The sequence below is a fragment of the Drosophila mauritiana genome, chromosome 2R (assembly GCF_004382145.1).
Source record: "Drosophila mauritiana strain mau12 chromosome 2R, ASM438214v1, whole genome shotgun sequence".
NCBI lineage: Eukaryota > Metazoa > Arthropoda > Insecta > Diptera > Drosophilidae > Drosophila > Drosophila mauritiana.
Window position 1 is genome coordinate 9,721,263 of NC_046668.1, and position 24,022 is coordinate 9,745,284.

At 46.1% G+C, this 24,022-nt stretch overlaps 9 protein-coding genes across 13 annotated transcripts; 2 read left to right on the top strand and 7 right to left on the bottom strand.

Annotated features, from left to right (window-relative positions):
- Window positions 1-44: 44 nt before the first annotated feature.
- On the bottom strand, window positions 45-5,623 carry LOC117137667 (glycine-rich cell wall structural protein). Of its 2 annotated transcripts, XM_033299226.1 has the most exons (17): window positions 5,427-5,623; window positions 2,630-3,365; window positions 2,439-2,564; window positions 2,324-2,362; window positions 2,202-2,234; window positions 2,081-2,146; window positions 1,886-1,990; window positions 1,791-1,823; window positions 1,679-1,735; window positions 1,482-1,622; window positions 1,368-1,424; window positions 1,279-1,311; window positions 1,162-1,218; window positions 1,071-1,103; window positions 908-982; window positions 780-824; window positions 45-420 (listed from the first exon to the last, which is right to left on the bottom strand). In XM_033299226.1, exons 1-17 carry the CDS (start codon window positions 5,439-5,441, stop codon window positions 209-211), a joined length of 1,863 nt encoding a protein of 620 aa, XP_033155117.1. In that variant the 5' UTR covers window positions 5,442-5,623; the 3' UTR covers window positions 45-208. The 2 variants fall into 2 exon arrangements, with proteins under 2 accessions (XP_033155117.1, XP_033155118.1); XM_033299227.1 differs by lacking the exon at window positions 1,279-1,311.
- A 1,465-nt stretch (window positions 5,624-7,088) lies between these two features.
- Window positions 7,089-8,365, bottom strand: LOC117136298 (troponin C). 2 transcript variants are annotated; one of them, XM_033297144.1, is made up of 4 exons: window positions 8,254-8,365; window positions 7,938-8,112; window positions 7,627-7,878; window positions 7,089-7,197 (listed from the first exon to the last, which is right to left on the bottom strand). In XM_033297144.1, exons 1-4 carry the CDS (start codon window positions 8,263-8,265, stop codon window positions 7,169-7,171), a joined length of 468 nt encoding a protein of 155 aa, XP_033153035.1. In that variant the 5' UTR covers window positions 8,266-8,365; the 3' UTR covers window positions 7,089-7,168. The 2 variants fall into 2 exon arrangements, with proteins under 2 accessions (XP_033153035.1, XP_033153034.1); XM_033297143.1 differs by lacking the exon at window positions 8,254-8,365 and having other exon boundaries at window positions 7,938-8,130.
- A 2,688-nt stretch (window positions 8,366-11,053) lies between these two features.
- Window positions 11,054-11,658, bottom strand: LOC117136276 (cuticular protein 47Eg). Its single transcript, XM_033297107.1, has 2 exons — window positions 11,493-11,658; window positions 11,054-11,424 (listed from the first exon to the last, which is right to left on the bottom strand). The coding sequence occupies exons 1-2, from the start codon at window positions 11,502-11,504 to the stop codon at window positions 11,083-11,085; spliced, it is 354 nt and encodes a 117-aa protein (XP_033152998.1). The 5' UTR covers window positions 11,505-11,658; the 3' UTR covers window positions 11,054-11,082.
- A 329-nt stretch (window positions 11,659-11,987) lies between these two features.
- LOC117136275 (trafficking protein particle complex subunit 2-like protein) lies at window positions 11,988-12,765 on the bottom strand. The gene is made up of 5 exons (XM_033297106.1): window positions 12,655-12,765; window positions 12,432-12,601; window positions 12,289-12,376; window positions 12,144-12,223; window positions 11,988-12,079 (listed from the first exon to the last, which is right to left on the bottom strand). Exons 1-5 carry the CDS (start codon window positions 12,685-12,687, stop codon window positions 12,034-12,036), a joined length of 417 nt encoding a protein of 138 aa, XP_033152997.1. The 5' UTR covers window positions 12,688-12,765; the 3' UTR covers window positions 11,988-12,033.
- Window positions 12,766-12,817: 52 nt separating this feature from the next.
- LOC117138329 (protein Vhl) lies at window positions 12,818-14,101 on the top strand. Its single transcript, XM_033300366.1, has one exon. The coding sequence runs from the start codon at window positions 12,969-12,971 to the stop codon at window positions 13,503-13,505; it is 537 nt and encodes a 178-aa protein (XP_033156257.1). The 5' UTR covers window positions 12,818-12,968; the 3' UTR covers window positions 13,506-14,101.
- On the bottom strand, window positions 13,569-17,027 carry LOC117138325 (WD repeat-containing protein 48 homolog). Its single transcript, XM_033300363.1, has 9 exons — window positions 16,735-17,027; window positions 16,437-16,656; window positions 15,383-16,377; window positions 15,224-15,328; window positions 15,027-15,166; window positions 14,762-14,957; window positions 14,505-14,699; window positions 14,341-14,446; window positions 13,569-14,218 (listed from the first exon to the last, which is right to left on the bottom strand). The coding sequence occupies exons 1-9, from the start codon at window positions 16,774-16,776 to the stop codon at window positions 14,175-14,177; spliced, it is 2,043 nt and encodes a 680-aa protein (XP_033156254.1). The 5' UTR covers window positions 16,777-17,027; the 3' UTR covers window positions 13,569-14,174.
- Window positions 17,028-17,426: 399 nt separating this feature from the next.
- Window positions 17,427-18,141, top strand: LOC117138331. The gene has a single exon (XM_033300367.1). It carries the CDS (start codon window positions 17,539-17,541, stop codon window positions 17,998-18,000), a length of 462 nt encoding a protein of 153 aa, XP_033156258.1. The 5' UTR covers window positions 17,427-17,538; the 3' UTR covers window positions 18,001-18,141.
- Window positions 18,142-18,553: 412 nt separating this feature from the next.
- Window positions 18,554-22,905, bottom strand: LOC117138324 (F-box/LRR-repeat protein 6). 3 transcript variants are annotated; one of them, XM_033300362.1, is made up of 9 exons: window positions 22,710-22,905; window positions 20,686-21,601; window positions 20,413-20,623; window positions 20,184-20,353; window positions 19,989-20,129; window positions 19,757-19,924; window positions 19,471-19,703; window positions 19,276-19,410; window positions 18,554-19,208 (listed from the first exon to the last, which is right to left on the bottom strand). In XM_033300362.1, the coding sequence occupies exons 2-9, from the start codon at window positions 21,583-21,585 to the stop codon at window positions 19,004-19,006; spliced, it is 2,163 nt and encodes a 720-aa protein (XP_033156253.1). In that variant the 5' UTR covers window positions 21,586-21,601; window positions 22,710-22,905; the 3' UTR covers window positions 18,554-19,003. The 3 variants fall into 3 exon arrangements, with proteins under 3 accessions (XP_033156253.1, XP_033156251.1, XP_033156252.1); XM_033300360.1 differs by having other exon boundaries at window positions 22,433-22,905; XM_033300361.1 differs by lacking the exon at window positions 22,710-22,905 and adding an exon at window positions 22,108-22,411.
- On the bottom strand, window positions 22,727-24,022 carry LOC117138328 (UPF0605 protein CG18335). Its single transcript, XM_033300365.1, has 2 exons — window positions 23,932-24,022; window positions 22,727-23,868 (listed from the first exon to the last, which is right to left on the bottom strand). Exons 1-2 carry the CDS (start codon window positions 23,970-23,972, stop codon window positions 22,938-22,940), a joined length of 972 nt encoding a protein of 323 aa, XP_033156256.1. The 5' UTR covers window positions 23,973-24,022; the 3' UTR covers window positions 22,727-22,937.

A 24,022-nucleotide genomic window follows, 5' to 3' on the forward strand; every position in this document is an offset into this window, starting at 1 on the left:
AGCGGGGCAAAATGATAAGCAAATATTTTATAATAATCATTTATTTCGATAGTTGCACACACAAATTGTCAGAGTGGAAGAGGGAGAGGTAAGCTTATATAAATAAATTAATTGTTTTAGCGAAAGAACATTGAGGGGGCAGCTTGCACAGAAATTACATTTCTTCGATTTGAGAGATTTGATTGGCGTTTCGGAATTTATTCTGGTTTTAGTAGCTATAGCCCGTCTGAGGATTGAACTCTCCGTTTCCACGACCTCCGCCTGGCGCTCCCGGTGCAGGTGGAATGTACTGTGATCCTGTGCCGGGAGCTCCTCCGGATCCTGGTCGGCCTGGCGAGCCGGGTGCTCCGCCACCAGCCGCGGGTGGAACGTACTGGTTGCCGGGCAATCCTGGTCCACCTGGACGTCCACCGGCGCCTCCTAAAAAACAATTGAAATTATCGTGATTAGATTGACATTCAATTTAATTTATCTCTTTGATTAGTTGTAATTATTTAAAGCAGTCTTTAAAATTATTATAATCTAGCAACTTCAAAGGGACCGCATTCAAGCCAAAATGTTTTATTCATGAATGATCGTTAGTAGATCGTGGGTAAAACAATAGACCAAGGCTTTGCCAAACAAGAATTGTCAACATAAAAATACTGAAATGTGTGGGAATATCACTTGTCTAATGTAGCTCTTCACATCGTTTTCTCATGAAGATGAATGAGGCTAATTCAAGTTTTACAGTTGCACACGTATTGTAAAACCCGGTTTATAACCATAATGCTTCTTACCTGGTCCACCGGCACCTCCTCCATAACCTGGACCGCCTGGAGATCCTACATTAAAAAAATGTTAACAGTTAATAGTTACCATCCATATGTTGTGGCAAATTGGGATAGTAAAAACCGATGATACTCACCGGGTCCACCGGGTGCTCCTCCAGCTCCACCTGCTCCACCGCGACCACCGCCGCCGCCAAAGCCGCCACCACCTCCTAAGAAATAAATATTTGTTTAATTATTATAATATTAACTATAAGTCGGAAACTTAAAGAATTTCGTAAGCTTTGTAGAGTAACTAACCTTGACCTCCAAATCCACCTCCTCCGGGAGAGCCTGCAAACACGGATGGTATGACTTTAAAGCCACTAGGCAGATATTAAAATCTACTCACCAGGAGCTCCTGGAGCACCACCACGACCGGCACCGCCTCCGTATCCACCACCTCCACCTACAAGATGAAGATGTTTTACTTAAGGCCTGTAGCTGGAATATTATTGTGCTAACTAACCTTGACCGCCAAATCCTCCACCACCAGGCGATCCTATTAATCAAAAATCCCTTATGTTCAATAACAAGCAATTGGAGTCATGTACTCACCTGGAGCTCCTGGGGCACCTCCGCGTCCAGCGCCTCCTCCAAAACCGCCACCACCTCCTACAAGATGAATGTATTATTCAATGTGAATATGCAGTAAGTCTTAAAATTCCTTACCTTGACCGCCGAATCCGCCAGCACCTGGGGATCCTGGAGCTCCTGGCGCACCTGGTGCTCCACCACCACCGCGACCGCCGCCGCCTCCATAGCCGCCGCCAGCACCTCCCTGGCCGCCATATCCGCCTCCGCCTGGTGATCCTGAAAATAAGCAACGTGTTATCTTTTATATAAAGTGAATGAAATCATGAACTCACCGGGAGCACCTGGAACACCGCCGCGTCCGCCGCCAACTCCGAATCCTCCGCCACCACCTAGAAAGTGCATTAAGTTTTAACTTGAGCCGCAAAGACAGGCTGAATCACTTACCTTGACCCCCGAAACCTCCAGCGCCAGGTGATCCTTTAGTTGAAGAAAGTGATTAGTTTTGAGTATCTATGGAGTAAAACTATTATTTAACTTACCCGGAGCTCCTGGTGCTCCACCACCACCGCGTCCTCCGCCGCCGCCGGCCCCATAACCGCCGCCAGCACCTCCTTGACCACCGAATCCGCCGCCGCCTGGTGATCCTGAAATTTATAAAAAAAAAATAATTTATGAAGTGAATTAAGGCGGTGATTTTTTAGAAACAAGTAAGTTCACCTAGAAAAAGGACTTACCAGGACCTCCTGGAGAACCGCCGCGACCAGCTCCACCACCTGCTCCTCCATAGCCTCCACCACCTCCTAAAAAATAAATAATATTTTAGATTCAAGTGTAAGCCATGGGAACATAACTTACCTTGACCTCCGAATCCGCCTCCACCTGGCGCACCTAAAAATGTAAAACAATAGATAAAGTATTAAATCAATTTGATAGGGATTAAAATTTTTAAAAATTGTTTAAAGAATTCAGTCGCTAACCTGGACCTCCTGGTGCTCCTCCACGACCACCGCCGCCTCCTAAAAAAAATTAAAGTTATAATCTAAGGGAAGGCAAAAAAGAAAAAGGGTCCAATGGTTTGGATTCGTATCTTACCTGATCCATATCCACCGCCACCGCCTGCTCCACCTCCGCCTCCACCGGATCCACCTCCTGCGCCACCGCCTCCAAATCCAGATCCGCCTCCATATCCAGAACCACCGCCTCCGCCGCCACCTGCTCCTGCAATCAAAAGTGAGCAATGAGCAATGGTATGAAAATCCATGGCTTATTACTTAGATACTTACCGTGTCCTCCAGGACCTCCACTGTATCCACCACCCGGCAGAATGGAGATGCCCTGGGCAGCCAGAGATTTGGCTATCGCTTCCGGAATGGGCGGTGGAGTGGGCAGGGCATTGCCCGAGGGCACAAAGCCATTCTCATCCGCCGTGTACATGATCTCGACGAGTTCGCCCTCGGGATTCGTGTAGGAGTACGAGCCCATCACGGATGGGATTTCATTCTCAGATCCCTTGTTCTTGACGGTGCCCTCTTCCTGGGCCTTGATACCATTTCCGGTCTCGTAGCTAAAGCGGTAGTTGCCATCGCCGTCGTTCTCGTTGACAAATGAGAGGATCGGAATGGGAGGTCCAGAAGCTGGTGGCGCGCCACCTGACTGACTGGGACGTGGAGCGGGTGCTCCGCCGCCACCGCCGCCGCCAGGAGCAATGGGGCGTCCGTTTGCGAAGCCACCCAGTCCGTTGTTACCACCACGGAAGCCGCCAGCTCCACCACCGCCTGCTCCTCCCCCACCTCCCCCGAAGCCGCCAGCTGGTCCGCCTCCGCCGCCTGCTCCATAACCTCCACCCGCTCCGCCGCCACCGAATCCTCCACCGCCACCACCTCCGCCGAAGCCACCTCCTGGGCCCTGGAGCCCTGCTCCCGGACTGCCGCCCGCACTGGCCGCACTTGCAGGTGGGGGCAGGTATTTGTTATCCAGCTTGGCTGCTTGGGCAACCACCAGCGTCGTGATCACCAGAGCCTGAAAAAGATTCAGGTAGGGATTGCCGGGTAAGTTCACAAATTTATGCAAGCACATGGAAAGTTCATGCGAATCCAGCATCTTCCATCGCGATCCACGCTCTCAATTTGGCCTGAAGCACATCTTTGGTGTGTTGACTTATTTGATTGCAAAATAAATGCCAGTGAAAAATCGCAGGGGTGGCCAATTGTTTAAAATTTAGCTTCATTAACTGCGGCTAATTCATCTGAAGACAACATGAAAAAAGGCTGCTAATAGTTATGAAATACTAATTTAACGACCGCCATAAAAAGTGGTATTCGAATAAGCTATTTTTGCTTGAGCACAAGGACGCATTTAAACTTAAAGTAACCATCTAAAAATTATTAATTTCGATTTATTTGTATTAAAAGATAATTTTAAACGATTTTAAATGTCTTACTAACATAATGTCATTTTTTACAACTGTAGTTTTCTCATGTTAGCATTTTGGTAATTATTTGTAATAATAATAAACGATAAGCATTTTCCAAACTTTAAATTACAAGAAGAACCTTGAATTGTTTCTGCTGTTAATTAAACCCTGATACACATCTCGGCCAAGTGGGTATCTTGACCCCGCTTGGAGCCTCCAAAGGGGTCAAGAGTGTGGCCAAATGTCGGCCATTTCATCAATGAAGCATATGGCCATTGACAGAACGGCGCAATCGGATCCGATCACGTTTTCCATTGTTGCAACCGATCGTCGTCGCCCATTAAGGCTGCAAGTGCAGCGGGGACTCTTGACTATAGTATCACCATCGGGCTGGCTCATCATTGTCTCAGCCTGAGGCGAACTCTGATATTTATGGACTTCTTGTTAGACAGAAGACGTCTGAAGATGCAGCAGCGTGTGAACCCAGAGTGCCACAGAGAATTGCTGGCTGGGAAGGTTGGCTAAGCGGAGCGGACCAGCGAGTGTCAAGTTGAAGTTTAAACCGTTTACGGATTCCATTGGGCCATAAACCTAACAGCTCCATCGATTGGCACGATGATGAGCTCACTTGTCGCCGCAGCCGAGCAGTTTAATAATGTAATATTGTGGAAATTCTGACATTTGCCACACTGACTCATCCGGCGACTGGGGCACATGCAACCGAAACAACCAACGCCTGCCCCTTGGGCCGGAATATCTTGAGGAGTCTGTGAGAGCCTCTTGGAGTTCGTGACCACCTAGCAGACATCTTCGACAGCGTTTCGCAACCGCAAATATAATTGCGGTAATTGCAAATGGGCTGCCAATTGGGTCGCCACTGCTTCCATTTCGATGATCTGCTTTGGAGGCGGGGCGGATCGGCCACGACCGATCCATCTTGGGCAACTTTGCGTGCCATCCACCATCTCCGATTGCAAATGGGCTGTTAATTTATGCGTTTCGCGGGGATTACTCGCTCTTTCCAAGACAATCGGATATGCTAAGTGCAATGGGGAAACCCTTGGCTATTAAGCACTCCAAGATGGGACACTCCAGTGGCCTATTGTTTAGGCATGTTCTTTTTCACGGAATTTTATGAGTTGAGATTGGACAACACACTGATTCACTCAAAGTTTCCTGAAAAGTTATATTCTCATAAAGATTAAGTAAATTCCTTAGCCAATTTAAACTAGATTTCTAACAAGACAATGCCATATAGACTAACTTAATTGAATAAATACATTGATTTATTTATTAGTAAAATTCGTAACTTTACTTTTATTACATTTAAATTGGGTAATGAAATCAATTTAATTAATTTTTTAGCACTAAGATCTTTTCATTCGTATGTATTTTAGTAATAGTTTAGATTTTACAAAAAAAATCAGAAAAGACTAAAAACGGAAAATATAAATATGAATATTATATTCAAATATTGAAATATACTTTTGAATCTAGGTCCTTGTCTTATGAAGGAATATACTTTTCAGGATAAATAAGTTTAGCCCTTTAATATGTTTTAACCACAATAGCAAATGGAGTTTCAAAGTACTCTTCCGAATCATTGGATCACTTGGATCTTTTGAATTTTCTAGCCCAAAGTTACTTTTATCTTTCACTGAACTTACCCACTTAAGAGCCATGACAGCAATCTTTTGATTGTTTAATTCCGATCGAGGATTAACAAGAAGAATCCTTGGGGCACCCACAATTTATCCACTGTTTAATTTATCCACAAATCTAAGGTATTCCACGTGAGTCCTTTGCCGCACCAGCGATGCAGTGCCTCCGCGTGTCGTGTTGTGGCTCCTCGAATGTCACGGTACTTGTGTGCCGATCGCAGCCCAGGTTCTCCAGCTTTTATACTTGGTTTGGCGCCAAATGCAATCAAATGGAATGGAATGAACGAAAACTGCAGCCGGAGCTTGCCGCTTGCAGCTTGGAGCTCGGAGCTGAGCGAGTGCTGAGATTTTGATACTTTATGGCATTTATTGCAATCGTGTGCAGCTGTGGTGGTGATGGTGGTGGTGCTGGCTGAGGCTCCGTCCCCAGCTGGGCCAGAAAACAATCGCACGAAAAAGGGAGGAGGAGGTGCTGCCCCCGCATCCTCATCCGCGAGCCCATGCATTTTGACTATTGTCTCAACGGCGGCATCTCGTTTACTCAATGTACCTTGTCTTGTTAAACAAACGCTCTCAGCCACATCTCTCCTCGGTTAGTGGGTAAAAATTAGCAAGCAAGCAACTGCTGCTGGTGGTGCTCGTAAATTGGAATCCAATCGAAACGCTCAACGCTCGAGCGCATCATCATCATTCAGCTTCACCTCCATTGAATTGCACGTTTGGGAAACCGTTTTAATGCGCTCGGTGTCAAGAATCGCATGTTGAGAAGTCTGCCCAGGCGGATGTCAATAAATCTGACACCCAACACAATCCGCCACATTTGCAGCTCTTTCACGGGGCGTCCAGGTCCAGTCTGTGACCTTTCACCTAATGATTGGGTAAAAACTGAAAACTGGATTCGAAGCGGCAATAAATACCACTAATATCGACACCCTCCGGCCGAAAGACTAAGGATTGCGCAAAACGAGTTGCTCCACTTGGTGGCAACATCCAAACCCCAACATCCACATCGATCTGCCCCCAGCCCCTTCTCCTTTTTTTTTTTTGCTAACTTTTCAGAAAGGGCAGTTGCTTCTTTTCGCTGGTTTTGGGAAAACAAACTCACTGCATGTCGCGGCGGCCAAGTTTAGCGTAAATGCTTGACATCTTTTGGCAACAAGGAGAATGCTCATTGACATTTGCCAGCCACATGCATAGCTATGATGTACAACATTGGCTGGCTGTTTGGAAAGGCAAAAATCTAGCAGGTTGTCAGTGGGCCTTATTCTGCTTGGGATGGTCACAGCTGTGCGGACCAGAACGCCAGCCAAGTGGCAAATGGAATGTGCACGCACTGCCGCAAGCAATGGCGGAAAGATTGAAACAAAGAACTCCGCATGCATCTGGCCACGTTGCGTATGCGCAAAATGCATCACTCATACGCCGGGTGGCCTTGCCAAATTAACACACAAATGAGCAGAGCGGCCACGCCCACTCCCAGCCCATTGCACAAACATCGAAATTTAATAATAATCCACACGCCAGAGGGTGGCAATCGGCAATTAAGATGACTCAACTCGGATGCAGATGCACTGCAGCCATAGAATGTTTGCCGCGCTTTGGGTTTTTCTACTCAATCAGTTCCTGAACGAGCGGATTATTTATAGCGTAATTATGATTACTCAATCGTAGAAATAAAATACAAAACGTTTATTCAAGCCTCGGGTGTTGGGGGTAGACAATTATGAGATGCGATGGGTCCACAATGCTTACTCGCCAGTCATCATCTCCATGAATTCTGGAAATTAAATTAAAAAGAATATTATTAATTAGGTGTTGATAACTAAAATATGGGTTGCGTACTAATACAAGGGAAATGGGACCATTTAATTCTAATACCTTAAAACAAATTTCTATCTTTTAAAACTGGTACACCGATCGGAACAATTATAAAAGGCGGAAAATATGTACGGATATTGTTTTAGGAATAGTAAAAAGCCCCTTAAAATCTGGGGCAAAATGATCTGCTTGTTTCTGTGTAAAGATCTAAAGAACTATAAATAAAGCACCACAAGGGCGTCTCCCCTCGTCGGTGGGAATGGGGGAGGGCGGTGGCTCCACCGCAACAAATTGATATAATTTGTGTGGAAAATACCATGGCAGCGGGCCAAGGAATCCAAGATCTTTATAGCCCGACTGACGGCGGCTAATTGGTCCGCGCACTTACCATCAAAATCAACGGTGCCAGAGCCGTCGGAATCGATTTCCTCAATCATGATGTCGAGCTCCTGTTCGGTCAGCTGGTCGTCCAGTTCCTTGAGGATCTCCTTCAGACAGGAGGTGGGAATGTAGCCATTGCCCTGCTTGTCGTACAGGCGGAAAGCCTCGCGCAGCTCCTTCTGCATGGCCTCGTCATCCTCCTCCACGATGAACTTGGCAGCCAGCTGGACGAACTCCTCGAACTCCAGGCGACCGGATTCTGCAGGAGAATTGTGGATTAGTTTTGGGCACACGGCAATATAGGCTTCGAACACTTACTGTCCTCATCGACCTCGTCGATCAGCTCGTCAAGGATCTGCCTGTCGAAGGGCTGACCCATAAGACGGAGGATATCGGCCACCATTTCGGTGGGGATACTGCCGGTCTTTTGGTGATCGAAGCTGTTGAATGCCTTCTGCAGAACGGCAATCTGCTCGGGGGTCAGATCTTCGTCCTGAGGAGAAAGTTCCATGAATTTCCATACATTACATTGTTTGTAATTCAGAATAAATCCTTAATTTGTTAGGGCTCCTTAACACTGCTTTCAAGTGCAAGGAGTTACCCCTAAGGGTTTCTATAATCCAGTGGCACTCACAATGTTTTCCATTTTAAATCCTGTGCTAGTTGTTCACCAGATCGATCACCGCTAACGACTGAATCAGTTCCCCACTTCTTCATTCAGCTCTTGAGATCCCCAGAGACCCCAGAAACACCCACACACAACGCCAGGCATTCCAAAAGTAACAAGCTAATTTATGGTTTTCAGCAGCATTTCGAAAATAAAACCAAGCGAAATAAACAAAAGAAGTGAACGCGCACACGAAAATGTGTTTTTCTAATTTTCGTGGAGTGAAAAAAAGGAAAATACGAAAAGCACTGTAAAACCATTGAGCATTGCCGAATTTACTGCGCCTGGCCACCAGAAAGCAGCAGCACCACCAATGCCACCGCCACCACCACCACCACCAAGAGCAGACGATCCGAACCACATCCACCCACTACAATACGATTTTGTAGTGGTTTGCTAAGCTTAACAATGACTATTTTTACCCGACACTGCGGGAAAATCACTATCAGATTCTTAGGCAGCTGGAATCATTCTAAATCATGCTGTTGATAAACCAGTTTCAAATGCGCTGTCACCATCTGTTAAAATTAAGCACGCTTAATGACGATAAAAAAAAGTCTTAAATAACCTTATTTAAACATCTCTTTTTATACTTTTGGGACGGAATACTGGTCTTTGTTTTTAGCCAATTAAATAACTACAAACTCCGGCTGAAACTAAAAACCTACCCTGATCCACGGCTTTTGAATTTCGGTTTCGCTTTTATTAGCAAATTACCATACGAAATGAGTCAATGAAATTCCAGACGAAATTGTTGTAGTAGTAGCAGTTACTAGCAGTTGAATTTCGCCCAGTGTACGCTTAAGTGGTGCTCATTTAAATATGTATCAGATATTCCCTCATAATTGGATCAAATCTGATCATATTTTCCAGCTGGCAACGTGGTGACACGCTCTATGAATCAATCACGACGTGCCCATCAAATCATTTTATAACACGACCAAATTAACGAGCAATTAAAAAATCGACATTAATTAAGAGGATGGAATCATTCCACACACACAGACATGGAAATATCAAACGAGCAATGTGTTAAAACATTTTTATAAACGATTCGAATATTGTCTTTTGCGATTCTGCTTCCCATTCGCATACATATATTCACATTTAAATCAGCCATAATATTAATTCTCGCTTCGTTTAATGCCATGATATGCAAATTGATTTATACATTTTAATAAAATAGCAGTTTGTGTGGCACACATTTTCGGAACCAGCCAACGTATTTGTTTATGTGTGCTATGGAATATTGGGAAAATCGAGGAAGCCAAATGTTTGTTGCTTTCCAATTATGACAGCGCCAGCCAAAGCAGCCGCCAAAAAGTTGACGTCACGCTGACATATTGACCATTTGTTTATGCTCTTATTAATTTATTAGCGAGTAATATATGCGACGCACATATCTCGAAATGCCAGGAATTAGTAATGGTCAACAGCTGAGCGGGAGAAATGAATCCTTGGCGCGCCGCAAAGAATCCGGAAAATCTAATTGAGTTACACGGAGGAAATAATATGGTTTGAATGTTTGAAAGTTAATTTAATTTAAAAATATCTCAATCAGTTCTAATTTGAGTTTCAAGCTTATATTATTAAAAAATAAATTAAGTACCGCTTTCAAATGCTTTAAACACATGTTATATACCTCTTTAAAGTCATCTACATCGCTTTTTAAAATTCTCTTTATAAACTAAATTTTTATTCATATGTTAGAGCATTTTCCGGCAGTGTTTCCCGATCTGATCCCCGACAGCCTCGGTGGCATATTGACATCGCCCTCTCGCCATCTCAATCCATCATCGCTGAGATGTGTTTTCAACGCTAGCCAGATGTCGGCTTTTCCATGTTGTGCTTCCAGAGCGATTAGCCCCAACGACCCAGAATCCGAATCCGAATCAGAATCAGAATGCCGATTTGGCGGCAAATCGGTAACCGGAGCGCGCAGGCTTTTCAATGTTATTTTGACATTTGAGAGCCGACGATGGTTAGCCTTGATCGTCGGCGGATCGGGCACTTCAGTTACCTCGGATACTGCTACTTCTGCCCCTGGTTGCACCACGTAATTTACGATGGCATTCACTTTGCCCGTCGACGTCATAATTGCAGTGGCATAATCTGCATCGCACAACTTAAACGGTCGCATCACTTTCAAAGACCGAAAGCCTAACATTTGCATCGCAAATTATGACAACAAAGAGCCTGATTATCCCATCGCGATCACGTGACTAGATAGGGATTGCTAAATGTCTTCGCACAGATAAAAATGAACAATAACCTTTTCATTTATTTTGAATTATTGGTGGCAAGAAAAGAATAATATATGTCTATGAATAAAAAAAAAGAACTGCATACTTCATTATAATATATGGAATTTCTTATTCTGAAATATGCTAAGGAAACAAGTGAACTTCGATTTCAAAACTGCAAAACCAGATCGATAGTATGGTATAGTTTCAAAACTGATCAAAAACGTGATAACGTAACACGATCTTAAGTGATCCTAAGTAGTGGAGGCACACAAAAGGGGAAACCCCTTATCGAACAAAGCAATCGAAAGTGAAAACTCCCTGAACGAGTTTTCAGGAGCAGCATGGCGTACCCAACAATGACCATCTGTCAGAAACACACATATTACGTACTAATATAATTCATCTGTCTGGTTGACCCTGACCAACTAGTTTCTGTCCGCTTATACGATGCGTACATATGTTTGTCCACTCGGTTTAAGAAGCGACAGTCCTTTTAGGATGAAATTAAAAGTCTACGAAAGTAAAGTTCAACACATTTATTTAACATTATTTATTCCTGGGAGGGGTGGGCGCGGATGTACTCCAGAGAACGCAGGATGGCCTCTGGAATTGGGGGTGGGGTGGGCAGAGGAGGGTTGGCAGACAGCACCTTGTAACCGTTGCCATCGGCGACATATTCGATGCTTACTGGCACACCTTCGGGAGAACTCCACGACTGGGTTCCGGACACCACCCACTCTTCGCCGTTAAGGTCACCCTTCTGCTGCACATTGACAGAGTTGTCCAGCTCAAGAGCGTACTTAAAGTTGTCCACATTCACTTCCTGCTCGGCACGGAGAATATTGGCATCTTCGTTGGCGACGGCGACGGCCAACAGGCAGGCGAAAGCAATCTACAAGGATTGTAAATAACCAATCAGCTAGAATCCTTTAAGGATCAATTTTTGATAAAGCGACTTACGAAGAACTTCATGTTGATTGCTGAAAGACTTGAGAAGGCTTACTGATATCGAACTGGAACTTCTGTCCGCTTTTTATATGATACTGATGCTCAGCTTCCTCTGCCGGTGGCGCCCAAGTTCAAGTCTATCGACGCGTAGGATTTAATTTCATTAATTATGCATAAGATAAGACAAAATACATGTTTATGTGTGCCTCGTTACTGCCGTTCAGTTAAAGTTCGCAGTGAATCCCATGACAATGCCCAAAACAGACGGAAGACGAGTTTGACGCGGAGACATTAACTAACTATGTGTCAACTAGCAGACACATTGTAAAGATATAATTAATTCTCGAATTATTTTTGTCAAAAATCTCGAATTAGCATAATATTTGGCTACGGCTAGCCAGCCAACGACCGGTTTGCGTATCTCCGGTGCGTATCTCTATTCGAGTCTAGCTTGGGGCGGGCACTTGGCCAGGCCACCTTGACATCCCTCCTAGGAAAACGTATGCATCTGATAAATAATTCGCTTTATTATTCGTTCAGTATTAATCTACAGCTAGGCAGTGCCGCTCATCAGTTTCTGGACGGCACGATCGAACTTCCTGCAGATAAAAAGGTGACGTATTATGAGTAACTTATATATTCAATAAGGAGGAGCCCGCTTACTTTGAAGTCAGCGATTCGCCGGGAATGTAAAAGGGATTGCAGATGGCATCAGTGTAGAGTAAGTGGAGATTTCGGAAGATCTGGAAGATACAAGGGGTACGAGGTATAGGGGCCCTCATTTAGATAGTTAGATTGGGAAACCCACCGCTCGAACTTCGTTTTCCCGAAGAGCAACGTTGCTGGAGTCGATGACCACTATGAATTTCACCCGAGTGTTGGTCACAAATCCGTATCTGTAATGAAATCAACTATTCAGTTGGAAATTCACCAGCATAATAAAACAAGTACATTTTGTGGTTCTCTGTCGAGTAGAGTAGTCCCAGGTACAGCTCCTTGGACTCCGGAGAACCCTTGCCAATCAGACACTTCTCCTCCACGACGTCTAAGGCGGCGTTAACATGATATTGCAAGTCCAGTTCCTGCTCCATATCGGAAGTTGTCAGGTACAGGGGGGCGTTCTGTTGGAATTAGTCATGCTATTAATTGTATTCAAATGGAAAATAAAACTCACATCCTTGCCAATAACTGCTATGCAAAATGCCATATTTTGTTACTTCTGGGTGTTTATTTGTTTACTTTTCGCTAGAGGCGGAAGCAAATCAGCTGATTTCCCCTTATCGATAAGACATTCATCGAAAGTGTGGCCAGCTGCAGCGACACGCAGCAGGAAAAATGTTACCGTAACTGATAAGAAGTGAATTTTATCTATACTTGTTGTTAGTTTGTTGTGTTTTGATTCAATCCAATTACCACGGCTTGTGCGAACGAAAAACAACGAAAATTGATTTGGCAGCCATTGCAGATCGGCTTAGCACGCTGCTGGAGATGGCGCTCCAAATAGCGCAGAACAACCGCGACGGCCAGCAGCTGGTGGGCGCTGATCAGGGAAAGGTGGAGGTGTACGTGCTGTTTGCGAACACCACCTACCGCACCCTGGATCTGTACTGGGTGTGCGAGCGGGATCGGGAGAACATGTACCTTACCCTCAAGCCCTTCGAGGAGGTGCGCGTGAACACGTTTACCACGCACAGCTGGCTGTTCCGGGATTACTACACGGGCGAACGGATGCACGTACGCTCACAGAGGATCTTTCAGCCGATACGGGTGCGGGTGCCAAAGAACCAGCAGAGTCCGGATCAGCTGGTTGATGTGCGCAGCGAAGTGCTGATCCACTTTCCGATGAGATCGCTGCGCGAAAACTGCCTCTGGCTGGTCGCCCGCTGGCTGATTCGGACAAGCAACGCGCCACGAAGGATTATCCACGGATACCACATACCCTCGACGCTGAAGCAACAGCTGCTCAGCCTGCTGACCTGCATCGAGTCCTATTCCCGAGTGGCGGGCACCCGACGTCGGCGTTAGGAGCGCACTCCTAGTTAGTTAAGAGGGCGGGTAATCATCTTAGGGACTGAGAGACAGGCTTGATTTCCAAATAATTTAATAACTTTAATTGATTTTCATCCTGGTTTTCGATTTTCGCTTATTACTTATGTACAAATTGGCTTGCATAGAGCTCTTTACAAGTGGGGCTACTACCATTGCATTGATTTTTCTGTATATTTAACAGATTTCTTATACCTATGTATGTACTATGTAAATAATTATGTATAAACCTAATGTGAAACAAGTGTGAATATTACATACATACATATATGCGCAATACTCTAGGTCTAGTTGCTTCAGATGCAAATACGATTTAATGGTATGTCTGCAGTTACTCCTTTGCAATGCTTATCTACGTGTGTCGCAAGCTTAATTGTTATAAGTCTGAATCTGAAGTACATATTTATTCCTAACGAGAAGTGAACAAACAAAAGTACTCCGGTGCACTTTTAAATTTAAAGTTAACGCTCGTACAGATTCTCCTTGAATGTGTTTGTGTTTGTCAACGAGACGAATCGCAAGTTAACTCAAATATATTGCAAAATCAACTTATAAAAATATAAATTGTTAATCGATCTGCTCAATCTCGTTCTCATTCAATAATGCATCGGTACTGCTTCGGTTAGGCGGGAGATCACTTGCCAGCGTTCAATACTTGCGCGTCACGCGCTCCAAGCTATCCCCGATCGAACCTAGGGGCGGATATATATAAGCACAACTCTCGGTTAGGCAATGGCAATTGCAGAAATCAAGTATGCGTTGTGTTTGTGATAGGTGTTCTTGTGTTGGTCTATGCGTGGGCTCTCTTATTTACCATCGTAGTTGAAATTCTGTTTGGTCTTGTACTGAAACGTTAGATCGGTCGACTGCTTCCAGATAAAGTGGCGCACCGTGCGCAGGTCCATGTTGGGGTCCACAACCTTTAAAGGAAAGACGGTGAACGAGGGCCTTTAAATGAGATTTGTCCATTTGTCTTACCACATCGTTACACCACAGTTCAATTCGTTCCTCAGCTGGCAGTTGGGATCCCTCCGAATTAGCATCGCTCTGGCTATTCTGCAGTGAATTGTTAGCATTGCCCCCACTTGGAGTAGTTTCCGCATTCAGCACCTTTTCAAGCACGTGCTCGCAGACCTTGCGACACTGAATAAATTCATTAGCCACCAGGCGATCCTTAAAAGTGAATATAAATCGTGTTAGAACATGAATTTTTTTTTGGCATCGAGGACGGCTACCTTCTTCGTTCGTTCAGGCTTGGTCATTTGCGGGTGAGGCTGCAGGAAGAACGGTATTTTGAGGAACTTGGGAATGTTCTTCTCGATCACCACGTCGGTCACCCACTGTGGCGCCGTTTCGTGGAGCAGGGTACTTTCGCTATCGCCAGCTGCATCGCGTACCAAAAGTCGGCAAACAGTGCGGCCGCCCACTTCACTATTTGATTTATCCAGAAATTTGAGAAATTAGTTATGGTGCAGATAAGGTTATATCACAGCCACTAACCTAAAGATGACGGGCGTGTGCTTGGGCACTTGGAAGTAGCCATTGCCGTGCATATCGGGTTCCATTTCGTTTGGTGGTATGCTATGCGGTGGTGTCCAGTACTCTAGCAGGGCCTCTAAAAGTAATTTGCCATAGTTGATCTATAAAAAACAAAGCATTTTAATAAGCATTTAATTTGGGTCTTATGGGCGATGAACCTTAATCTCTGTTGTGGGATCGACGCACTCCGGCAGTCCAGCTTCAATGGAAACCCAAGCGGAAAAGCAATCCACTTCCTCCTGGCCCAATACAATCGTTGGCATCTGCAAAGTATTATTAAGTTAAACGAACTTAAGCTTCAATAGAGGTTAACTCACCCCGGTTTTTAGATCAACAGTGAACCAGTTTGGAATGTAAACCTGCTTATTACGCTTCTTCACCTCCGCTTCGTAGTCAACGGCGCCCAATTGCTCTTTTTTGACAACTCTCAGCACATCGTACACCACGACCTGATCTTGTGAGTCCTTGGTTATTATATAACGCTTGTCGTTCAGCACCGCGCACTCCTTGATGGCGGCTCCACCTTTTATGCAGGCCACCTCAGTGCCGCCCTGTGTCCACTGCGCGTCCATTCCGCCCGAGGAATTCAATGTGCACCTGTCGTACATGGGCAGCTTCCAGCAGCGAATGTCCGAGTTCCAGGTGGTGGCCCACACCCCAGTCTTGTCGATGTTGTAGCCCAGACTCAGCACGGGCGCCTGCTCCTCGCAAACAAGCGTCTTGTTACTAGGGTTCCGCATCTCGGTCACAATGATGTTGCGATCACGGCTGCCGGAGATGATGTACTGGAAGTTCTCGCTCATCAGAAGCGACCACACGCCCTCCTTGTGCACGTGGATGGTTTGAACACAGCGTTGTTGGCCCAGGTTCCACACCTTGATCGTGCCGTCGGAACTGCCAGACACCACCTGGTTTCCATCGGGCGACACCACCAAGCAGCGCACGTTCTCCGTATGGCCTCGCAGCTTCATGATACGCATACAAGTGCGGGGATCCCAGATACGCAGTATATTCTCCGTGGACCCGCTCACAATCACGGTGCCCGATGGATTCATGGCCAAGCTGTAGATGGAGTCCTTGGACCCGGTTAGACTAGAGGTGGTAACCGTGTTATTGCTCGCCGTGAGCGCGGTCAGTGTGTTCACGTCCCACAGGAAGATGGCCTTGTCCAGCCCAGCGCTGGCCACCTGCTCCCGATCCTTGGCGTAGGCCAACGCCTGTACGTAGTCGCGATGGGTCCGCAGGGTGGACATGCAGAAGCCTTTCTGGGCGTTCCACACCTTCACCGTGGTATCACAGCTGGCGCTAATAACTAACAGTGCGAAAGATTGAATGATATATGAATCTAATCTGATCTGTGGAGCAACTCACGGTTCCTGCCATTGCAGCAAAGTACTATGTCGTTGACCCAGTCGTTGTGGTGCTCCATCGATTGTATGTACTTCTCGCTGGAGTCCGTCCGTGTATTCCACACACGGATGATGGCGTCTCGACCGGCGGAGTACAACTTGCCGTTATTGGCATCCAGCTGCAGAGCGTTGACGCCATTCCGGTGCTGTTTCTCCTCGGCGTCCCGTATCACGAAGGAAACCTGGCGTCCGGCGGTTTAATTGAATTAGTTTGGGCTTTGGTGTCCGCTTTCCTTTCCGTTTTCATTTGGCGCACTCACCTGCATTTTCTTACGTGCCTGACAAGTTTTGTGCGTCAACATGTCGTTTACGGATCTGCTGCACTGTGGCTCTCGGCGATATCTCTGGACTGAAGTGCTTCAGGAGCTGGTGTTGGTTGTTTTCTGCTCGCGGGGCGCGCACATTTATCGACGTTGCTTTGGGGCGGCTGATATTTACTTTTTGCAAATTGAAATCGAGGAATTTCCAGGCAACTACAAATTTTTCGCACCTATTTCGCTCTCTGTCTCTCCCCATTCGGTCCTCCCACCTCTCAGGCACTCCTCCACTCATTCTCCTGCGCCGGCTGGTGTTGCCACCTGGTTTTGCACACCGTGCCGGCTGTTCAACAGAGTTGACACTTCTTGTTCAAAAAGGTGACTCGTTCCGGAACCACTCATATAAATAATTTGAAAATTTTTTAAAAACCAGCCAAGAAAATAGGCGTAACCTTTGTTTTTAATTATACATTCACCAAATATCAGGGCTAATGTTCTGCTAATACGCCCACTCATATGAGCCTTCCATGCGTTAAAGCCTTTGAAAACACGTACGCCTCACTGTCAGATGTTTACATTAATATATTAGGAACTCTCAGACATTGACATATATTGGCCAAAACATTTACATCTTTACACATATCTACCTAGAACCAGTGATATTCCATCTGCAGATTGTCCGCGAAGCCCGGCATAACTTTCACATATATCGCGACCTGGCAGCCCTATTCTTTACATAACAAGAAGAAGAAGACTCGTCGACCTCACCGGGATCCAAAAAACTTAATTGCATTTTCATCAAAAATAATGGCCGGGACACAGTCAAAAGACGCCTGCAGCATATGCGACAAAGTGGGACTCAAGCCCTTCACCCGGGATAATGTGTTCAACTACTACATACCGCTGCACGGCCTGGTGAGCTACGGAGCCCTTGCGGTGAATGTTATGAACCCACAGATCGTGCCCAAAATCCTGCCCAAGAAGGACCTGACGAACGTGTTCCTCATCTCTGCCGTGGTGGGCAGTGCCTTCTACATTTACGGCAGGCCCCACCTGAAGGACGTGAAGAACAACAAGCGAGGTGCATACGCTCTGCTCGGCGCCACCCTCTTCTCCATGGGATCCGTTCTGGCCTGGGCGCTTATCAAGTCCGCCCTACCACAGGACAATGCGCTGCTGGCCACCCTGGCGGGCTTGGGAACTGGCGCCGCCATCGTGAAGGTCGGCACTGATTACATTCAGGACGTGGACAAGCTGCAGAAGAACTAGATGATCTGATCGATACGATATAGGACTGAGGTATCCGAACCCAAAACTGGGTTCGTACTGTTATTGCTGTCTTGGCCGTACATAGCTCGTAATGCAATATTATCTCCCGCATATTTGAATAAAATTATACTATAAACCCGACGGAGCGGTGTGTTTTGCTGTCAAGAGATAATGCCGGGTGTAGATTGAAAATGTTTGCGTTTATTTTAAATTAAATGTACCTTTAATTGCCGTCTCTTAACTGCTAGTAATGCTTAACAATTGAATTGTTTTAATTTATGTTATGTATGTGTGGTATATGCGCTACCTTTATAAATGGTTACTTCTTTTATATAAAAACATCCAATCGGAAAGTTTTTCTAACGCCAATATGTACATTCTTGTCGGATTAAAACATTCTACAAATTGCCTTGGCGACTTTGAATTGACGACTACTTTATGGTAAATATATTCTTTTTGTATTGCGAATTATACACTTTAAACTTATTTTAAATTCTTGTATACATACTTTACAAACGCTCAATGGTCGGACTTAACTATCAATAATTCAGTAAATATATATACCATTATATATACTAAAAAAAATCATTGAAAATCGTTGCAACGGTTGTCTTCGAAAGGAAATGATTTTCGCGCTGCAAAAAATTCGAATCAACTTAGTTATGAATACATATTGCATTTACAAAAGGTTGCTTATTCGCACAGCATCTAATGCGGGCACCTCCACAAAAGGGAGGAACTCGCTGCTGCCGCTGTGCAGAAGAGAATACTATGCTAGTACAGTAGTTACGCTCTAGGGCCTATAAACAAGATAAGCATTATTGGAAGATGCAAGCGATTGCAAATATGCAAATATTGCAATATGTTTGCGGACTACATTACAAAATCAACAAAGCGCTAAACGCCTTTCGCGCGAAGAGGGATGCAACAATTTAAATTACATTTAAACTTGGCCCGCCTGATCAACAATAAAACCGATGTGTGGATTTGCCCACTGACTGGATTAGTTGCTCCCGCTGCTGCTCTTCAGCTGCACCCCCAGAACCTCCCGGAGTTCGCCTAGCTCCTGCGGCCCCTGCATTAGGCGCTTGACGCCTCGCGGCAGACCACGGCACGATGCCAGGTTGATGGAGCTCATATTTTGGCAGTTCGTCAGTATTTCCTTTACCGCCTCATCGGAAACAGACGAGCCGCACAGATTTAAATGACTGCAGGGCAGAAATAAATTGAAATTTATTAGCACACAATAGATACATTAGTTCAATATATACTCACGCCAACGGCGAATCTCTGCCCTTTTCTGCTAGGGCGCGCAACGCATTATCAATGGGCTGCTGCATATTCGCCCAAGCCAAATCCAGTTCTATGAGACTGTGCGCCCACTTTGAGGCAATGAGTTCCAGACCCGACCTACGTTGGGAAAACTTTTGATTAGTCTGTGTTCTGCATAATAATACTAATTAGACCTACCCCATATCCCGTGTGACTGAGCAACCTGACAGGAATAAATGCTTGATATCCCAGGCAGGCAGGCGGATTAGGCTCTCGTGCGTCAGCCGTGTGCAGTTGCGTACGTCCAGCAGCTTTAGCTTGGAGCTGCTCTTAAGGATGCGTTGCAGATGGTCGTCGCTTATGATGCGGGATTCATCTGTTAAGGCAGCCACGGACAGTTCTTCAAGTTCTGGGAAACCAGGTGAGTCCATCTGCAAATGCTTTCTTTTAGAACATAGTTCGTACATTGAAATGCAAATCTTACAATTTCCTGCATTGATGCCGTGCTTGGCGTTATATGAGAGTTTGTCACACGCAGGACCTTTAGCTTCTGGCAGCCACGCTGTAACTTCTCAATGTGGAGTACACCGTGTGATGTGGCCTGAGTGGTCACGTTCGAGAGATCCAATAATGTTAGATTCGGACAGTGCGTCTGCAATATGAAAAAGAAGCCAATAAGCCATACAAAATAAATGGTAATAAAGCGTTGTACTCACCGAAAGAATTCCGACTATTTGTGGTATTCCTGCCAGACGATTGTGCGCCAAATAGAGATGCGTTAGACGGCTGCCCATAGTCTGTAGTGCATTGCATAGGGAGTTGACACCCACGGCGCTCTTGCTGGCATTCATCTCAACCTGTGATACAAATTTGGATCAGATATAGCTTCGCAACCACAGGCCACAACATACATTGATGGAACTTAAGTCCAGGCGCTGCAACTTGTGCATGTTATCCACCAAATACGTAAGATGATCCGAGGTGAAACCTTTCCAGCCGGAGAGCGTAATGCCTTGAAGATTCGGGCATCCGCTTGACAATTTGGCAAGGAAGCAATTTATGTCTGATATTTTCCAATTGGCTGAAAGGATATATTTTTTAAATGAAATTATAGTTTCAAGACCATACTTTTCAACTTACAAACATTCAAGTCTGTACAGGCACTGCAGCGGTTGTCGACAAACCACTTGAGCTTGAGTTCGGTGCGATACTTCTCTTTGACCCATGTGGTAAGATCCATGGTGCGCCACAGAGTAGGCCTAAGAGAAACCTGTCGCCAGAGCGAGCAAACTCTGCCAAGGCGAAACAGGGTGGGCAGGCAGCCCTGTGTATCCACAGCATGCTCAAAGATCTGTAAAATGAATTCATATTACGAACACCATTTATTTATATGCTGCTTGGTTTAATTCTCACCCTGAATAGGACTTCCTCGGGCAGCTTTTGAGCCCAGACACTCTGCTCGATTGGTTCGCCAGCCGCCTCCGCAGCATCCGGACTCGTTGAAACCTTCTTTTCGCCGCCACTACCACCCCCACCGCCTTTTTTCTTGCGCGGCTCATACTCGGCCTCATCGCTGTCCTGTTGCTTTGGTTTACGGACGCGCTTGCGCACAGTTTTTGTTGCTGCGGGAACTGTAACTGGCGGAGATGTGACCCCAGCAGGTGCGCCTTCACCGGCATCAGATTTCTTGATGCACAGTTTGATACCCATCTTGTTGTCGCTGATTTCGCTTTCGTACATGGGCAGCGCCTTGGTTTTGCGGCATCGGGATGCACGTGGTGACGTAGTGGCCGCTTTGCTGGTCTTCTTGCCGCTGAGCGCTGTGGAGAGGGGTTTCCCCGACTTTGGTACGGAGCCATTGACCGGCGCCGCTGTGGCCTGCGCCTGTACCTGTGGCGGTGGTGCCGATGACTGTTGCTCCGCCGCCGGCGACCGCTGACCGTCAGAGGCTGGGGAGCAGGACGTCGATGTTGCCGTGTTAGTCTCATCGGTTTGAGTTTCTGACTTGGGCGGGGACAGGATATTTTCCGGAATGACGGCCGTGCTTCCCGATGTGGCTGTTTCGCCGGCCAGCAGTTGTGGCGGGGTTTGTGAGGGCGTCGAGGGAGTGAGTGTGTTTATGTCCACCGTGGCAGATTTCTCCTTATCCAACAATTCACTTTGCTCCGGCTGCTGACCACCAGCCTCATCTGCTTCCACTTCCATAGCCGTTTCCGCCGAATCTTTGGCGGTGGACACTTCAGCTTTCTCTTTTACACCATCTTCATCGGACACCTTGGTCTCCTCCACTTGAGAAGATAGAGATTCGCTCATCACTCTACTCGCTCTTCTGCAATTGGAAAAGAGTGCAACCGTTACTAGGTACCTGCTTCTCAATGGACTATTACTGGTTCCGTTATATTTCTAATATTATCATGCTGTCGCAATTTCACTATTTCCATTTACTGTTTGTTTCAATTCTCGTACTTCAATGGACAAGGAAGAAGCGAACAAAAACATTGATTAATGAACATAATATATGTATATTTGCACTTTAACTATTAATTATATCGATCTACGGCGTTTTAAAAATCGTCTATATATTACATTTCAAGTTATAATATCAATACACTTTCCAAGATGCCAAGTTGTTTATTATGTATTTCTTTTAACTATTTTGGTAAATTCATAATCGGTTAAAAACCACAATTTGAAATTTTCTCATTCCGGCCGGGAAAATCGATGCAAAAAGAACTCAACCCATTTTGGCGGTTTTTCACGGTTTCCCATTCGCCCCCGTTCTCAATACGAAGAACTCTCTCCTCTCCGAATTCAACATAGAGTCGTAAATCTCACCTGCTACAACAAATTACATATATATTTTTGTTTTTATTTTTATTCGTTTGTTCGCTCTTAATAAACAAGTCGACCGCAGTTGGGGTCGCACCGACTTGTTAGTGACCTGTGCGCACACTCCGTTCGAGTTCCCGCCATAAATCTCGGTTGTGAATAAGGGGTGAGAGGGGAGTTCTATAGGGATCTGTGCAGATAGGCAATTTGAGTTTCCAGGGGGTTTCCTGTTTCACTATACTGTTCTTTTTTTTCGCGGCTGTGCACTTCACTTATTGCATACAATGCTCGGCGCGACGCGTGCAGGGTGCATAATCGGCATTCAACTCACCACTTGAAAGAGAGGTATACAAATGTATGTTATCTGCCGAGACACGGGTCGTTTCGCTCGCACGCACTGCGGTACTGTACTCTACGGCGGTGTGTGAACGGTGCAGCACTACGTGTGTGTGTTTGAATTGTTCGAATTCGATTCTAAAGATTTTTTCCTTTGGCGTTTTATGGACACTTTAGGCTTCCTTTGCTCCCCGAACAGCCGATTTTACACTGGTGCCGACTATTAGAGGCACTGCACTGCAGTTGGTCACGGCATAACCCACAATTCGTACATTTTAAAGGCGCACAATCAATTAAAACTTATTTATTTGCTGCAACGAACGACGTAGATAGAAAGCTGGGGATGTTGTTGTTGTATCGATACATCACAACAATCGCCAGTGGGACCAGGTGAGACAAGGACAATAAATGCTGCACTTGCGACGTGGGGTGGCAAGGCCTTGAAATAAGCGTTACAATTCGAACATGTCCGGAGGAAAAATACCCGCAGGTGGATCTCCTCAGTAGGCGTAATCCAGATTGGCCACCTCGGGCAGCACGGTAAGATTCTTGTGCACCTCCAGCCAGCGCTTCGCATCGTAGGTGGTCTTGGCGTAGGTGCGTCCGAACTTGTACGTCTCTCCGGGAACGTGACCCGCATAGTTGGGCACCATTCCGCTGTCCTCGTGGTAGACGACGAAGTGTCCCACGGGCGGGCAGGTGATGGCCGGCCGGCTGAGATCCTGGCCACAACACCACGTGTCCCGCTTCCGCTTGTACATATAGTCCGAGAAGCTGCACAGTGCGCGGTTGGTCAGCACCTTGTTGGACTCCCCGAATCGGGTCACTGACATGGGAATGTGGCCGGAGTAACCATTGATTATGAACTTGTCGGCATCTTCATCCTCTAGGAAGTGCGGCGATGTGAACTTGCTATAGCAGAGTTTCTCTGTTTTCGGCGGACAAGACTCATCCTTAATGCCCTTGGACACTCCCGTCACCGGGATCAGGGGCGATCGGTAGTAGGTCTGTGGCAGCAGTCTTTCGTTGATCTTGCGGTCGAAGAGACCGTTCCCACTCTCCAGTAGATCACGATGCCTGAGCGTCCGGTTCTCGCACCGATACAACTCCATCAGCGTCTCATGCCGAGCTACTCCAGCGGATGCGGCAGCAACATATCGCTTGCCAATCTGACTCACTTTGTTCGGGACAAAGCCGGCGTAGCCAGGTAATATGGGATGCCGGTAAACGGAGTCCACCAAACCCTCGCGAGTGCGCAGAATCTTCAGCTCCTGCTCTGTGGGATAGTCCTTGAGGCCGCGCTTGGCATGAATGGGAGCCACTATCAGTTCGGGAGCGTGGTAAATACAGGGGTCTATTAACAGCTTGTGCGTCTGACGGCCATAAGTTCGGCCCACTCGGTCGCGATTCTGGGCGCAGTGACCAGTGTAACTAAATGATACAGAAACATCTTTGATAAGTTCATCCATCAGTGAAGCAATTCAGTTTGCTTACCCTGGCACCAAGTGCGGTTCCGGCGTTATAGCGTGGTCCATTCTCGTAACTCTCTATAATTTATCTTGCACAACAAATTTGGATACTAGAG